Raw genomic sequence first — 16,990 nt, 5'->3', positions numbered from 1 at the left:
CCCGCCCTCCTCTCCCCCCCTCCTGCCAATGCTGAGGCCCGCCCTCCATCCCCTGCAGATTCTGTGGTTAAATGCCTGGTTGGGTCTCTTCTGATCCTTTCTTGCTCGGTGCAGAACTGAAGAGCGTTTGGTGAGCCGAGGCCGATGGTAGTTTTCTGTGGTGAAGGTTCTATTGATGGAGGAAAGTTCTGAGACGAGGATCTGAGGGAAAGTCCTTTGACGGACTCTCTAGTCCCGGAATTCCGGCTCCTTCAGATCTTCTAGTCTGTGGTGTCGGAACCATTCTTGAGGATTTGTCCCCCATGGGGGTCTGCAGGAAATTTTGAGCTGGTTGGTGTCGGCGTTCGCGTTTTTCCCTTCGGGGAGATTTGGAATCCATTTGGTCTGAAATGAGGCAGAAAATTGTAAACATTCTGAGGAGACATCTGGAGCTTATGGAGGATCTTCACCTGAAATGGTGATCGTCGTTCTTCAGAGATTGTCTTCCTTCATCAGTTCCGGTTATAGGAGTGAATGTGGTGCTTCCTGGGAATGGTTCAGTCTGGGCCCCATTCTTCACATTCCCACCTTCGTGACTTACTCCTAGACGTGTATTACGAAAATAAGCAGTCAAGTCAATGTGACATTTGAGAGAGATTCTGTTCCTGACCCCTTCTGGGTTCAGTGTAGTCGGCCCTGGAAGATGGTGACATCTGTATGTGAGCAGAGTAAGCGTTGTGAGCGTGTGCGGGGGGGGGGGATGACACAGGACATTCCTGGGATATTTATAACCCGCAGCAATGCACACCGAGGAGCTGACCGAGCCGGAGGCCGGACACTGAACTGTGATAAACACAGCCAGAGACCATAGAGACGGGACCCTCCACCAGAGACCATAGAGACGGGACCCTCCACCAGAGACCATAGAGACGGGACCCTCCACCAGAGACCATAGAGACGGGACCCTCCACCAGAGACCATAGAGACGGGACCCTCCACCAGAGACCATAGAGACGGGACCCTCCACCAGAGACCATAGAGACGGGACCCTCCACCAGAGACCATAGAGACGGGACCCTGAACCAGAGACCATAGAGACGGGACCCTGAACCAGAGACTGACTGGTGGCGGACAGAGGCTAGTCGGGTGTGACTAGTGGCCGGACAGAGGCTAGTCGGGTGTGACTAGTGACGGGACAGAGGCTAGTCGGGTGTGACTAGTGGCGGGACAGAGGCTAGTCGGGTGTGACTAGTGGCCAGGAAGATCCATAGTAAATATATTGACACTTTAGTGAGGTCCGGGGGGGGGGGGGGTAAAAAGTGACCACTTTCTGAAGCCCTCCCCATAATGTCGCTCTCTTTCCCCTTCTCGAGTGGAGCTTTACGTTCTCTGCAGCTGGAGGCGGAGGAGCAGGAAAGGTGGGAGAAAAGGAAAAAACTTAGCAGGGTAGCTCGGAGACCCTCGGTGAATGCTCGCCGTTTAGTGAAAGCTCCTCCCCAACTGACCTCGGTGTGTACTGACCCCCTCTTCCACCAAGCCATCTTCACTGGTGACCTGGCCACCTTGCAAGTTTACATGGAGGCAAAGGCCTCTGCCAACGTCCTTGTTCCTTCCAGGAATCACGACCTCCGCTGGAACTGCCAGCAGGCTGGTGAGTAACTGAGAGATGAAAGAGATCTTTACCATTTGTTGTACTGATGGGTGTAAGGGCTGTATGCTACGGGGTGAGAGGGATTTTACTGGTGGGTGTAGCCATCTGTATGGTTTGCTGTACGGGTAGGGGTGTAGGGACTTTGCGGTTGGCCGTAGGGAGCTGTACGGTTAGGTGTAGGGTCTTTGTGGTTGGGTGTGTAGGGCCTTTGTGGTTGGATGTGGGGTGCTGTACAGTTGGGTGTAGGGGCTTTGTGGTTGGCCGTAGGGAGCAGTACGGTTGGGTGTAGGGTCTTTGTGGTTGGATGTGGGGATCTGTACGGTTGGGTGTAGGGCCTTTGTGGTTGAATGTAGGGTGCTGTACGGTTGGGTGTAGGGGCTTTGTGGTTGGATGTAGGGAGCTGTACGGTTGGGTGTAGGGGCTTTGTGGTTGGATGTAGGGAGCTGTACGGTTGGGTGGAGGACGACATTGCTTGTGCAGCACTGAGCATGTGCAAAATCTGCAAGGCTGAAATCCAGGAAGTCATACAGTCTGGCTTCATGATGCCCACACTTAAAATGGCCCCAGTCAATTTCTATTTTATAAAGTATCTAAATGCTGTAACAACCTAACAAAGCGGACCTTAGTGTACAGACTAACTTTACTAGAATACATTAGGCTTGTGTAGTACAGGGGTATTTATATTTAAAAAGTGAAATTGTGGCCGGAACTCCGCTTTAACCAGTTTTCATTATTTTCCCTTTATTTATTTTTTATGAATTCTCCATAATTTCATTCCTCTGGGTCCCAGACCTGAGGGTTCCGTTGGTGGCCTCAAAAGGGTGCAAAAAAGAGTTTTAAACAAACACTGCCACCTCGTTTTCTTCTCTCAAAGCAGCCAACATCTGCCCAAGAACAGGTCTTCAGACCGGCCTGAACCATCTCTTGTTCCGGGAAGTGGGTGTTCCGGTCACTCTAGGTCTAGAGGACGGGTTCAAAGGCTTCTATTCAAACCTGTTCATGGTTTGAAAACCCAACAGGGGTATTTGTCCTGAAACTAAAATCCCTCAACAAGTACCCCTGTGTCCCAAAGATTTGTATGAGGTCTGTAATTGCCCTCTGAGACGAGGGGAATATTTGGCATCAGTAGACATTCAAGTTGCCCACCTCCATATGCCCATTTACCCACCTCATCGGCTGTGCTTCACAGTAGGGTACCAGCACTTCCAGTTTGTGGCGCTGGAATTTGGCGAATCCTCTGTAGCGGGAGTAATCACAAAGTTACTTGCCAATTTCAGGTTACGGGGTACGTAGACGAGCTTTTCCTGAAGGATTTATCTCCCGCTGGATAATCCACCTTCAGTCTGCCCCCCGGTCTTCCCTTCATTTAGGAAAATGTCTTCCTAGACACGGCCCAGGCAAACACCCCTCCCCCCCTGCCGTCCCTTCATTTAGGAATACTTCTTCCTAGACACGGCCCAGGCAAACTCCCCCCCGGCAAATAAAGCTTGTCCCTCCCTCAGATCCCATGCTCAGACCTTCAGATCAAAAAGATCCATGAGGGTCTCGGGCCATTCAAGGTTTTACCTTTCACTCGGTTCCAATCACGGCTTCTTCAACAAAACAAACGTCTTCTCTCTGTATTCCTGTTCTTCTCTCCAGTCCGCAAAGAATCTCCGTAGCTTGGTGGAAACTGTCTCTGCACCACTGGACACCCCCTCCCCACCTTTCTTCAGGGACACCTGATCAAGGTGCAATCAGTCAGGACTGCAGAAGTGGCCTATACAATCATCAAGGGGCTACCAGGAGTCAGGTAAGTAAAGGCCCGTACACACGATCAGACTTTTTGACAACAAACCTCCGACGGACCTGTTTTAGCAGACAATCCGACCGTGTGTACGCTCCATCGGACAATTTTTTTTGCTTTTTATTGGACAAATGTTTGCTGTGAGAACAGACAAACTTTCCGGCAACAAATTTCCTACGTCATTGTCATTTCCTGTCAGGTAGTCACACGTTGTGATGGCAAAGACAAAAAACTCCCTTTTTGAACGTGGTCAGGTTGCTGAACTGCATAAGCAGGGTCTCTCACAGCGCGCCATCGCTGCTGAGGTGGGACGCAGTAAGACAGTCATTTGGAATTTCTTAAATGATCTGAGGGTTATGGAACAAAAAAGTCAAGTGGAAGACCCAAAAAATTTCACCAGCACTGAGCCGGAGGATCCAATTGGCTGTCCGTCAAGACACTGGACGATCCTCGACACAAATCCTCGGCCCTTACTGGTGCTGACTGCAGCCCCATAACCATCAGACGGCGTCTGAGACTGAAGGGCTTCAAAAACAAAAAACGTCTTCAAAAACCTCGTCTCCTTGAACGCCACAGAACTGCAAGAGAGCGCCAAACACGGGACATTCAAAGGTGGAAGAAAGTTTTATTCTCTGATGAGAAAAAATGGAACCTTGATGGTCCTGATGGTTTCCAACGTTGCTGGCATGACAAGCAGATCCCACATGAGATGTTTTCTACGCGCCACAGTGGAGGGGGCGCCATAATGGTGTGGGGTGGAACAATGGAGCTTCAGGAAGTGCAGGGGCGTCAAACGGCCGCTGGCTTTGTCCAGATGTTGCAGACAGCATTCCTCATGACTGAGGGCCCTCGTCTGTGTGGTAATGACACAGGACAACGCTACAATACACAATGCCCGCAGGACAACGCTCCAGTACACAATGCCCGCAGGACAACGCTCCAGTACACAATGCCCGCAGGACAACGCTCCAGTACACAATGCCCGCAGGACAACGCTACAGTACACAATGCCCGCAGGGCAACGCTACAGTACACAATGCCCGCAGGACAACGCTCCAGTACACAATGCCCGCAGGACAACGCTCCAGTACACAATGCCCGCAGGACAACGCTACAGTACACAATGCCCGCAGGACAACGCTCCAGTACACAATGCCCGCAGGACAACGCTCCAGTACACAATGCCCGCAGGACAACGCTACAGTACACAATGCCCGCAGAACAACGCTACAGTACACAATGCCCGCAGGACATCGCTCCAGTACACAATGCCCGCAGGACAAGGGACTTCTTCCAGGAGAAGAACATCACTCTTTTGGCCCATCCTGCGTGTTCCCTGATCTAAATCCAATTGAGAACCTTTGGGGATGGATGGCGAGGGAAGTTTACAAAATGGACACCAGTTCCAGACAGTAGATGGCCTTCGTGCCGCTGTCTTCACCACTCGGAGAAATGTTCCCACTCACCTCATGGAAACGCGAGGCATCAAGCATGCCGAAACCAACAATAACGGCGGAGCTACTCATTACTGAGTTCATGTTTGGAAGTTGGATTTCTGTTTTGGGGGGGTTTAGTTTTTTTTTGGAGGTGTGGTCCTAAACTTTTGATCAGCTGAAAAACAGCCTGTTTCAGTTTTATTCGTTGTTTTCATTAAATTGAATGTTGAATTTTTTTTGTCTCGCTCTCATTTCTTCTTGTTGCATGTTGAAGCTCTAATTGGAACCTTGTTAAGATCCAACAATGGAAAATAGGATTTTTTGCCATTTTCCAAGTGGTCTTAAACTTTTGATCAGGACTGTATGATGCTTCAGTGCAGCAATACTGACATCCAACCCAACCGCCAGATACATTTCCCTAACACTATGCCTTGCCTGAAAGAGGACCTGTCATGACACCGATATCAGAGCCGCCATCATTGGCTCATCCTTGTCCTTCCTTCACAACTTGGAGAACCGAAACAAATATCCACCCAGGGAAGTGCCGGAACATCTCATGTTCTCATCCATCTTCCTAGTGAGGACGGGATGGTGATGACAGTCTGGTCGCTCCCATACCTGACATGAGCTTTCCCTTCCAAAAGACAGAAAACTACGGCAGATATCCTAAACCAATCCAACCCAACCACTAAAACACCCGAGGGACTGAACAGCACTGATCCTCCACTATGGTCCTCCACACCGGTCCTCAACTATGGTCCTCCACTATGGTCCTCCACACCGGTCCAACACACTGGTCCTCCACACCGGTCCTCCACTATGGTCCTTCACACTGGTCCCCCATTATGGTCCTCCACACTGGTCCTCCACACCGGTCCAACACACTGGTCCTCCACACCGGTCCAACACACTGGTCCTCCACACCGATCCTCCACTATGGTCCTCCACACCGGCCCAACACACTGGTCCTCCACACCGGTCCAACACACTGGTCCTCCACACCGGTCCAACACACTGGTCCTCCACACCGGTCCTCCACTATGGTCCTCCACACCGGTCCAACACACTGGTCCTCCACTATGGTCCTCCACACAGGTGCTCCACACCGGTCCTTCACACAGGTGCTCCACACCAGTCCTCAACTATGGTCCTTCACACTGGTCCTCCACTATGGTCCCCTACAGCCTCCTGTGCATGATGAGTGGATCGGTGGATTGGAGGGAATTCATTGCAGAAACTCAGCCATGGAGTCAGTGTGCAGAGTTGGCTGTGTATTTGTGTCACCCGGAATAGCCCGCTCAGGTCCTGGCTGCGAGTCCGACCTCTAAATAGGAGAAATGACACCGGATTTATATATAGAGACACTGATATGGAAAGTCACAAACACTGCTGGCTGGATAGAGACACGGATCACTCATCTTCCCGGGGACACGAATCACTCATCTTCCCGGGACACGGATCACTCATCTTCCCGGGACACGGATCACTCATCTTCCCGGAACACGGATCACTCATCTTCCCGGGACACGGATCACTCATCTTCCCGGGACACGGATCACTCATCTTCTCGGGACACGGATCACTCATCTTCCCGGGACACGGATCACTCATCTTCCCGGGACACGGATCACTCATCTTCCCGGGACACGGATCACTCATCATCCCGGGACACGGATCACTCATCATCCCGGGACACGGATCACTCATCTTCCCGGGACACGGATCACTCATCTTCCCGGGACACGGATCACTCATCTTCCCGGGACACGGATCACTCATCATCCCGGGACACGGATCACTCATCTTCCCGGGACACGGATCACTCATCTTCCCGGGACACGGATCACTCATCTCCCCGAGACACGGATCACTCATCTTCCGGGACACCGATCACTCATCTTCCCGGGACACCGATCACTCATCTTCCCGGGACACGATCACTCATCTTCCCGGGACACCAATCACTCATCTTCCCGGGACACCGATCACTCATCTTCCCGGGACACCGATCACTCATCTACCCAGGACACCGATCACTCATCTTCCCGGGACACGGTAACCACACAATACACACATTGCTTCACGTATGGAAACAACTCTGTACATTCCGTGATATACACAGATCAGCCATAACATTATGACCACCCAGAAAAGCCCTGACCCCCCCCCAGGCATGGACCCCACTAGACCTCTGAAGGTATGTTGTGGTATCTTCCTCCGATCAGACGTTCCCCCACTATGGACCCCACTAGACCTCTGAAGGTATTCTGGGGTATCTGGCACCGAACCGCCACCAGCAGATCCATTAAGTCCTGTAAGTTGGGGGGAGGGGCCTCCATAGATCTGACTTGTTTTTCCAGAAGCTCAATTCAATTGAGATCTGGAGAATTTGGAGGACAAGTCAACATCTCCAACTCATCGTGTGATTCTTGAACCGTGTTTGCAGGGTGTCAGGGCACATTATGCTGCTGAAAGAGGCCACCGCCATCAGGGAATACCGATTCCATGAAGTGATGGACTTGGTCAGCAGAAATGTTTAGGTAGGTGGTACGTGTCATAGTGACATCCACATGAATGGGAGGAGCTAAGGTTTCCCAGCAGAACATCGCCCAAAGCTGCCTCCGCCACCTTGTCTACTTCCCATACCGGAGCCTGGTGCCATCTCTTCCCCAGGTAAGTGACCCACCCGGCCATCCACATGACTCCTCGGACCAGGCCACCTTCTTCCATCATTCCGTGCTTCAGTTCTGAGGCTCATTCACCCATTGTAGGCACTTTTGGCTGTGGATACGGGTCAGCATGGGCATCCTGACCGCTTTGCCACTACACAGCCCCCCCATACACAACAGACTGCGATGCCTATTTTTTCTGCTTTCAACACATCAACTTCAAGGAGAACATGTTCACTTGCTGCCCAATATATCCCACTGACAATCAATGTTATTCACTTACCTATCAATTGTCAGAATGTTATGGCTCTTCGACGTATACCAGACCCCACCCCTACAGTACATTCCATGTTGTATATACTGGACTCCACTCCGTACATTCCACGTCGGTTCTGGACCACGCCACACATTTCAGGACAGACCGACACCTGACCTCTTTCCTGCTCTGTCTGTAGGTCCTTAGAGAATGTCAGGGGTGATTGTGACTCGGAAGGCGGTGGGGTCAGCCCTGGATTTCTGGTTGTCACTCCTCTCGGGGGACACCGCCGCTATCCATCGATTGCTGGAAGTCCCAGATGATTCCATTCACTCCAACTCTGTGTTTGATACAAGCGATGTGGAGGAATGGAGGAACTATCGCTACAACACTACGGCCCTGAGTATGTCACCGGAATAAGGAGTGGCCAGAATTGGGGGGATGGGATTATAGAGACCCGTAGTGTGGGGGCGGGGTGGGATGTGAGTCCTAACCATCTTCTCTCTCTTTCAGGAATCTGGTCTTTGACTTATGAAGAGGAATATACTTGCCCCCTCTATGTGACTGCTAGTCGTGGTTACTCCGACTGCCTCCAGCTCCTCCTCAAGAAGGGGGCTGAAGTGGACTTTTCCCCCAGTGGGGAGAGCGCCTTACATGGAGCCTGCCAAAATGGCCACAGCGAATGTGTGAGGCTTCTACTGAGACACGGCGCCAATCCCAACATGGAATCCCAAAACGGGACTTTCCCTCTCCATCACTGCCAGAAGCCGGAGTCCTACCAGTAAGTCATGGTGGTCGGTGCCCATTTGTGTTATTTATTAGAGATAGATGATGGTGCCATCCCACCATTCCAGATAAGTGAGTGAGGACTTCCCACCATTCCAGATAACGGGTCCCCTTCCCGGACAGTGAGTGAGGACTTCCCACCATTCCAGATAACGGGTCCCCTTCCCAGACAGTGAGTGAGGACTTCCCACCATTCCAGATAAGTGAGTGAGGACTTCCCACCATTCCAGATAACGGGTCCCCATCCCGGACAGTGAGTGAGGACTTCCCACCATTCCAGATAAGTGAGTGAGGACTTCCCACCATTCCAGATAACGGGTCCCCTTCCCAGACAGTGAGTGAGGACTTCCCACCATTCCAGATAACGGGTCCCCTTCCCGGACAGTGAGTGAGGACTTCCCACCATTCCTGGACAGTGAGTGAGGACTTCCCACCATTCCAGATACTGGATCCCCTTCCCGGACAGTGAGTGAGGACTTCCCACCATTCCAGATAACGGGTCGCCTTCCCAGACAGTGAGTGAGGACTTCCCACCATTCCAGATAACAGGTCCCCATCCTGGACAGTAAGTGTTTTTCAATGATGGAAAATGAGAAAAGGAAGCACTCACATTGCCACATGCGTAAATTTAGAGAAGAAACAAGAAAAAGGGAACTCGGAGAGTAACCATAGGTCGGACTTTAGAGGCATAGAAAACAATGGAGAAGTAGAAAAAAATATAACAATATTTATTGAAAAAAGTACATAGTATTGTCAACAGTGTTCAAAAATTTGATAAAAATCATATAAAATGATACAATTTGTACAGTGAGCCCTTGTGCATCAACGCGTTTCACCGTTAGGCTTCTTCAGGACACGATCAAGGTTCAAAGAGGTAGCAAAAAGAGAGAGAACGAGTTTCAATTATAGTGAGAGAGTTTTCACCAACAATATCCAATATGTGGAATAGTTCCAAAAGACTGCAAAAGGATGATTAGCAAGCAGCTCATCATTTCGCACCAAAATTAGAATGTTAGTGAGCGGGGGGGGGGGGGTATGTGAACGTCTCATATAGAGAGCATCAAGCGGGTGACCATATTAGGAGATCCGGATTCCAATAAAGGACAACAAAAACAGAATTCATAAATGCTGATGGGGTATTGTATAGCCCACCTGCCCACACTACCCACTGGGAATGATACAGGCGTTGGACCAAACAGATATGTACAGGGACAGGCTGTCTCCCAGGGGCTGATCTGTTCAGGAATAGAGGCGCAGGCGGTGGGTACTCACTCGTGTGGCGGGGCTGTGGTCTCCTCTCCTCCTGGGTGGCGGGCAGCGGCCATGGCGGCTCCGGTGTTCTCTCCACCAGCTTCCTCTGCCACCGTGTGTCTCCTCTTCTGCCAAAGCGCTAGGCATCCAATCATAGGTGTGCGCAGCCTATTGCATTAGGGTGGCAACCCAAAGTTCAGCAGTAGGCGGTGTCAGTAGAGCAGTGGGCGGTGTCAGTAGGGCAGTGGGCAGTGTCAGTAGAGCAGTGGGCGGTGTCAGTAGGGCAGAGGATGGTGTCAGTAGAGCAGTGGGCGGTGTCAGTAGAGCAGTGGGCGGTGTCAGTAGAGCAGTGGGCGGTGTCAGTAGAGCAGTGGGCGGTGTCAGTAGAGCAGTGGGCGGTGTCAGTAGAGCAGCGGGCAGTGTCAGTAGAGCAGAGGGCGGTGTCAGTAGAGCAGAGGGCGGTGTCAGTAGAGCAGCGGGCGGTGTCAGTAGAGCAGAGGGAGGTGTCAGTAGAGCAGCGGGCGGTGTCAGTAGGGCAGGGGGCGGTGTCAGTAGAGCAGCGGGCGGTGTCAGTAGAGCAGCGGGCGGTGTCAGTAGAGCAGTGGGCGGTGTCAGTAGAGCAGAGGGCGGTGTCAGTAGGGCAGTGGACGGTGTCAGTAGAGCAGCGGGCGGTGTCAGTAGAGCAGAGGGCGGTGTCAGTAGGGCAGTGGACGGTGTCAGTAGAGCAGCGGGCGGTGTCAGTAGAGCAGTGGGTAGTGTCAGTAGAGCAGCGGGCGGTGTCAGTAGGGCAGTGGACGGTGTCAGTAGAGCAGCGGGCGGTGTCAGTAGAGCAGAGGGCGGTGTCAGTAGGGCAGTGGACGGTGTCAGTAGAGCAGAGGGCGGTGTCAGTAGAGCAGCGGGCGGTGTCAGTAGAGCAGAGGGAGGTGTCAGTAGAGCAGAGGGAGGTGTCAGTAGAGCAGAGGGCGGTGTCAGTAGGGCAGGGGGCGGTGTCAGTAGAGCAGTGGGCGGTGTCAGTAGAGCAGTGGGCGGTGTCAGTAGAGCAGTGGGCGGTGTCAGTAGAGCAGCGGGCGGTGTCAGTAGAGCAGAGGGCGGTGTCAGTAGAGCAGAGGGCGGTGTCAGTAGAGCAGCGGGCGGTGTCAGTAGAGCAGAGGGAGGTGTCAGTAGAGCAGCGGGCGGTGTCAGTAGGGCAGGGGGCGGTGTCAGTAGAGCAGTGGGCGGTGTCAGTAGAGCAGCGGGCGGTGTCAGTAGAGCAGTGGGCGGTGTCAGTAGAGCAGAGGGCGGTGTCAGTAGGGCAGTGGACGGTGTCAGTAGAGCAGCGGGCGGTGTCAGTAGAGCAGAGGGCGGTGTCAGTAGGGCAGTGGACGGTGTCAGTAGAGCAGCGGGCGGTGTCAGTAGAGCAGTGGGTAGTGTCAGTAGAGCAGCGGGCGGTGTCAGTAGGGCAGTGGACGGTGTCAGTAGAGCAGCGGGCGGTGTCAGTAGAGCAGAGGGCGGTGTCAGTAGGGCAGTGGACGGTGTCAGTAGAGCAGAGGGCGGTGTCAGTAGAGCAGCGGGCGGTGTCAGTAGAGCAGAGGGAGGTGTCAGTAGAGCAGAGGGAGGTGTCAGTAGAGCAGAGGGCGGTGTCAGTAGGGCAGGGGGCGGTGTCAGTAGAGCAGCGGGCGGTGTCAGTAGAGCAGCGGGCGGTGTCAGTAGAGCAGTGGGCGGTGTCAGTAGAGCAGTGGGCGGTGTCAGTAGAGCAGAGGGCGGTGTCAGTAGGGCAGTGGACGGTGTCAGTAGAGCAGCGGGCGGTGTCAGTAGAGCAGAGGGCGGTGTCAGTAGAGCAGCGGGCAGTGTCAGTAGAGCAGTGGGTAGTGTCAGTAGAGCAGCGGGCGGTGTCAGTAGGGCAGTGGGCGGTGTCAGTAGAGCAGTGGTAGTTGTTAGACATGTGCGGTTCGTTTTGTTCCGAATTAAAATTCTAACGAATTTTCGTTATTTGGAAATCTGAATTTCCATATTAGAATAGTACCGAATTTAAACGATAGGGGAGGAAACGCTCTCTATGGACGGGCCGCCACTGATCTGTAGATCAGGGGGCCAGACACATTGATAGGGGAGGCGACGCCCGTGCGCTCTCTATGGACGGGCCGCCACTGATATGTAGATCAGGGGGCCAGACACATTGATAGGGGAGGCGACGCCCGTGCACTCTCTATGGACGGGCCGCCACTGATATGTAGATCAGGGGGCTGGACACATTGATAGGGGAGGCGACGCCCGTGCGCTCTCTATGGACGGGCCGCCACTGATATGTAGATCAGGGGGCTGGACACATTGATATGGGAGGCGACGCCTGTGCGCTCTCTATGGACGGGCCGCCACTGATATGTAGATCAGGGGGCTGGACACATTGATAGGGGAGGCGACGCCCGTGCGCTCTCTATGGACGGGCCGCCACTGATATGTAGATCAGGGGGACGGACACATTGATAGGGGAGGCGACGCCTGTGCGCTCTCTCTATGGATGGGCCGCCACTGATATGTAGATCAGGGGGACGGACACATTGATAGGGGAGGCGGCACCCGTGCGCTCTCTATGGACGGGCCGCCACTAATATGTAGATCAGGGGGCTGGACACATTGATAGGGGAGGGGACGCCTGTGCGCTCTCTATGGATGGGCCGCCACTGATATGTAGATCAGGGGGCAGACGCATTGATAGGGGAGGGGACGCCCATGCTCTCTCTATGGACGGGCCGCCACTGATATGTAGATCAGGGGGCTGGACACATTGATAGGGGAGGGGACGCCCGTGCTCTCTCTATGGACGGGCCGCCACTAATATGTAGATCAGGGGGCTGGACACATTGATAAGGGAGGGGACGCCTGTGCGCTCTCTATGGATGGGCCGCCACTGATATGTAGATCAGGGGGCAGACGCATTGATAGGGGAGGGGACGCCCATGCTCTCTCTATGGACGGGCCGCCACTGATATGTAGATCAGGGGGCTGGACACATTGATAGGGGAGGGGACGCCCGTGCGCTCTCTATGGACGGGCCGCCACTGATATGTAGAGCAGGGGGCTGGACACATTGATAGGGGAGGGGACGCCCGTGCGCTCTCTATGGACGGGCCGCCACTGATATGTAGATCAGGGGGCTGGACACATTGATAGGGGAGGCGACGCCCATGCGCTCTCTATGGACGGGCCGCCACTGATATGTAGATCAGGGGGCTGGACACATTGATAGGGGAGGCGACGGCCGTGCTCTCTCTATGGATGGGCCGCCACTGATATGTAGATCAGGGGGCTGGACACATTGATAGGGGAGGCGACGGCCGTGCTCTCTCTATGGACGGGCCGCCACTGATATGTAGATCAGGGGGCTGGACACATTGATAGGGGAGGGGACGCCCGTGCGCTCTCTATGGATGGGCCGCTACTGATATGTAGATCAGGGGGCTGGACACATTGATAGGGGAGGAAACGCCTGTGCACTCTCTATGGATGGGCTGCCACTGATATGTAGATCAGGGGGCCGGACGCATTGATAGGGGAGGGGACACCCGTGCGCCCTCTATGGACGGGCCGCCACTGATATGTAGATCAGGGGGCTGGACACATTGATAGGGGAAGGGATGCCCGTGCGCTCTCTATGGACGGGCCGCCACTGATATGTAGATCAGGGGGCTGGACACATTGATAGGGGAGGGGACACCCGTGCTCTCTCTATGGATGGGCCACCACTGATATGACGATCAGGGGGCCGGACGCATTGATAGGGGAGGGGACGCCCGTGCGCTCTCTATGGATGGGCCACCACTGATATGACGATCAGGGGGCTGGACACATTGATATGGGAGGCGACGCCCGTGCTCTCTCTATGGACGGGCCGCCACTGATATGACGATCAGGGGGCTGGACACATTGATAGGGGAGGGGACGCCCGTGCGCTCTCTATGGACGGGCCGCCACTGATATGTAGATCAGGGGGCCGGACGCATTGATAGGGGAGGGGACGCCCGTGCGCTCTCTATGGACGGGCCGCCACTGATATGTAGATCAGGGGGCTGGACACATTGATAGGGGAGGGGACGCCCGTACGCTCTCTATGGACGGGCCGCCAATGATATGTAGATCAGGGGGCTGGACACATTGATAGGGGAGGCGACGCCCATGCGCTCTCTATGGATGGGCCGCCACTGATATGTAGATCAGGGGGCTGGACACATTGATAGGGGAGGCGACGCCCATGCGCCCTCTATGGATGGGCCGCCACTGATATGTAGATCAGGGGGCCGGACACATTGATAGGGGAGGCGACGCCCGTGCGCTCTCTATGGATGGGCCGCCACTGATATGACGATCAGGGGGCTGGACACATTGATAGGGGAGGGGACGCCCGTGCGCTCTCTATGGATGGGCCGCCACTGATATGTAGATCAGGGGGCTGGACACATTGATAGGGGAGGCGACGCCCGTGCGCTCTCTATGGACGGGCCGCCACTGATATGTAGATCAGGGGGCTGGACACATTGATAGGGGAGGGGACGCTCGTGCTCTCTCTATGGACGGGCCGCCACTAATATGTAGATCAGGGGGCAGACGCATTGATAGGGGAGGGGACGCCCATGCTCTCTCTATGGACGGGCCGCCACTGATATGTAGATCAGGGGGCTGGACACATTGATAGGGGAGGCGACGGCCGTGCGCTCTCTATGGACGGGCCGCCACTGATATGTAGATCAGGGGGCTGGACACATTGATAGGGGAGGGGACGCCCGTGCTCTCTCTATGGACGGGCCTCCACTAATATGTAGATCAGGGGGCAGACGCATTGATAGGGGAGGGGACGCCCGTGCGCTCTCTATGGACGGGCCGCCACTGATATGTAGATCAGGGGGCTGGACACATTGATAGGGGAGGGGACACCCGTGCGCCCTCTATGGACGGGCCGCCACTGATATGTAGATCAGGGGGCTGGACGCATTGATAGGGGAGGCAACGCCCGTGCACCCTCTATGGATGGGCCGCCACTGATATGTAGATCAGGGGGCTGGGTACATTGATAGGGGAGGGGACGCCCGTGCGCCCTCTATGGACGGGCTGCCACTGATATGTAGATCAGGGGGCTGGACACATTGATAAGGGAGGGGACGCCCGTGCGCCCTCTATGGACGGGCCGCCACTGATATGTAGATCAGGGGGCTGGGTACATTGATAGGGGAGGGGACGCCCGTGCGCCCTCTATGGACGGGCTGCCACTGATCTGTAGATCAGGGGGCTGGACACATTGATAAGGGAGGGGACGCCCGTGCGCCCTCTATGGACGGGCCGCCACTGATATGTAGATCAGGGGGCTGGACACATTGATAGGGGAGGCGACGCTCGTGCGCTCTCTATGGATGGGGCCACCACTGATATGTAGATCAGGGGGCTGGACACATTGATAGGGGAGGGGACGCCCGTACGCTCTCTATGGACGGGCCGCCACTGCCTCCCTTACTCCATCCAAAATGAAAAGAAAACGTTTTGTCTTCAGGGATCAGATCCCTCATTGATGATGATGATGAATGGTATGTGAGGACTCACTGATTTGTCTTCTTTCTACAAGCTGCGCCAAGCTTCTTCTCCAATATGGCGCCCATGTGAACCGGCAGACGGAGGACGAGGAGTTCACCCCTCTCCATGTGGCAGCTCAGCATGGGTTGCTGGAACACGTTGACCTTTACCTGCGTCATGGAGCCGCTGTCGATAAGAGAAGTATAAATGGGGAGACCCCACTGAGTGTTGCGTGTAGTCATCCTCAGGGACCCCAGGATTTGGACAGGTACTTCCAGGTGTGTCAGAATCTCATACAGCATGGAGCGGACATCCTCAGCCGGGACAAGGACCAGCAGAACCCTCTACACTTGGCCTGTAAAAGTGCCAATCCTCAGGTGGTGGAGCTGCTCTTGGAGAAGGGGGCCGAGGTCAACACCATGAGCTATAGTGGAAACACCGCCATGCAGAACATTCTCCAGGTGACCTCATACAAGCTTCAGAACCAACCAGAACTCATTGTGCGGGCACTGCTGAATCATGGGGCCGTTCGGGTGTGGCCAGGATCCCTCATCAAGGTAAGTCATTGTACGAAGTATCTGTAGGGTACAAAGCAAACATAAATCTGAAGGTCATTGACAGACATAAGATGGCCCCATTTATTACCCAAATTGGAATACTCAATGTCGGCCTACATTGGCGCTGTCCACAACACAGAGGAGACCCCCGAAGTGATATGACTTTACTAATCCTCACATGAAACAGCCCTTTACTGGAGTGTTCTTGATGCTCTTTGTGCGTGTAGTTTGAATAAAGGGATTTGGGCTTTGGCCCCACTGCACCAGAACAACTGCTTTGTGGTGTATAAAGAGACACATATCTCTGATCTATCACAAGTTACACAGAGACACAAATACGAGGAATACTTATCTCATGATGGCCGAAGGGGAGCCATTCCACTTTTATCATTGGTACCAGACCCTAGACAGTCAATCGAACTGAACCAGACCCTAGAGACTGGACCGTACCAGACCCTAGAGACTAGACTGGACCATACCAGACCCTAGAGACTAGACTGGACTGTAGCAGACTGTAGAGACAAGACTGGACTCTACCAGACCATAGAGACAAGACTGGACCATACCAGACCCTAGAGACAAGACTGGACTCTACCAGATCCTAGAGACAAGACTGGACTCTACCAGATCCTAGAGACAAGACTGGACTGTATCAGACTCTAGAGACTAGACTGGACTCTACCAGACCCTAGAGACTAGACTGGACCGTACCAGACCCTAGAGACTAGACTGGACCGTACCAGACCCTAGAGACAAGACTGGACTCTACCAGATCCTAGAGACAAGACTGGACTGTATCAGACTCTAGAGACTAGACTGGACTCTACCAGACCCTAGAGACTAGACTGGACTGTATCAGACTCTAGAGACTAGACTGGACTCTACCAGACCTTAGAGACAATACTGGACCATACCAGACCCTAGAGACAAGACTGGACTCTACCAGACCCTAGAGACTGGACTGTACCAGATTCTGGAGACAAGAATGGACCGTACCAGACCCTAGAGACAAGATGGACCATACCAGACCCTTGAGACAAGACTAGACCATACCAGACCCTAGAGACAAGACTAGACCATA

At 53.9% G+C, this 16,990-nt stretch overlaps 1 protein-coding gene across 2 annotated transcripts in view; it reads left to right on the top strand.

The window, feature by feature from the left end:
- The first annotated feature begins 770 nt into the window (after positions 1–770).
- Positions 771–16,990, top strand: part of LOC120941769 (ankyrin repeat and SOCS box protein 10-like) — a 38,548-nt gene continuing 22,328 nt past the window's right edge. Inside the window, exons 1-4 of one of the 2 annotated variants that reach the window (XM_040355442.1) lie at positions 6,821–6,907; positions 7,977–8,180; positions 8,291–8,558; positions 15,405–15,909. In XM_040355442.1, coding sequence (XP_040211376.1) covers positions 7,988–8,180; positions 8,291–8,558; positions 15,405–15,909 — 966 coding nt within the window. In that variant the 5' untranslated portion in view covers positions 6,821–6,907; positions 7,977–7,987. Of the gene's footprint in view, positions 1,631–6,820; positions 6,908–7,976; positions 8,181–8,290; positions 8,559–15,404; positions 15,910–16,990 lie in introns of those variants that run through there. The other variant, XM_040355441.1, reaches the window with a different exon arrangement.

This window comes from Rana temporaria, chromosome 5, assembly GCF_905171775.1.
Source record: "Rana temporaria chromosome 5, aRanTem1.1, whole genome shotgun sequence".
Lineage (NCBI taxonomy): Eukaryota > Metazoa > Chordata > Amphibia > Anura > Ranidae > Rana > Rana temporaria.
The sequence above is the reverse complement of the archived record's forward strand: the minus strand, read 5'-3'. Positions and strand labels throughout refer to the sequence as shown.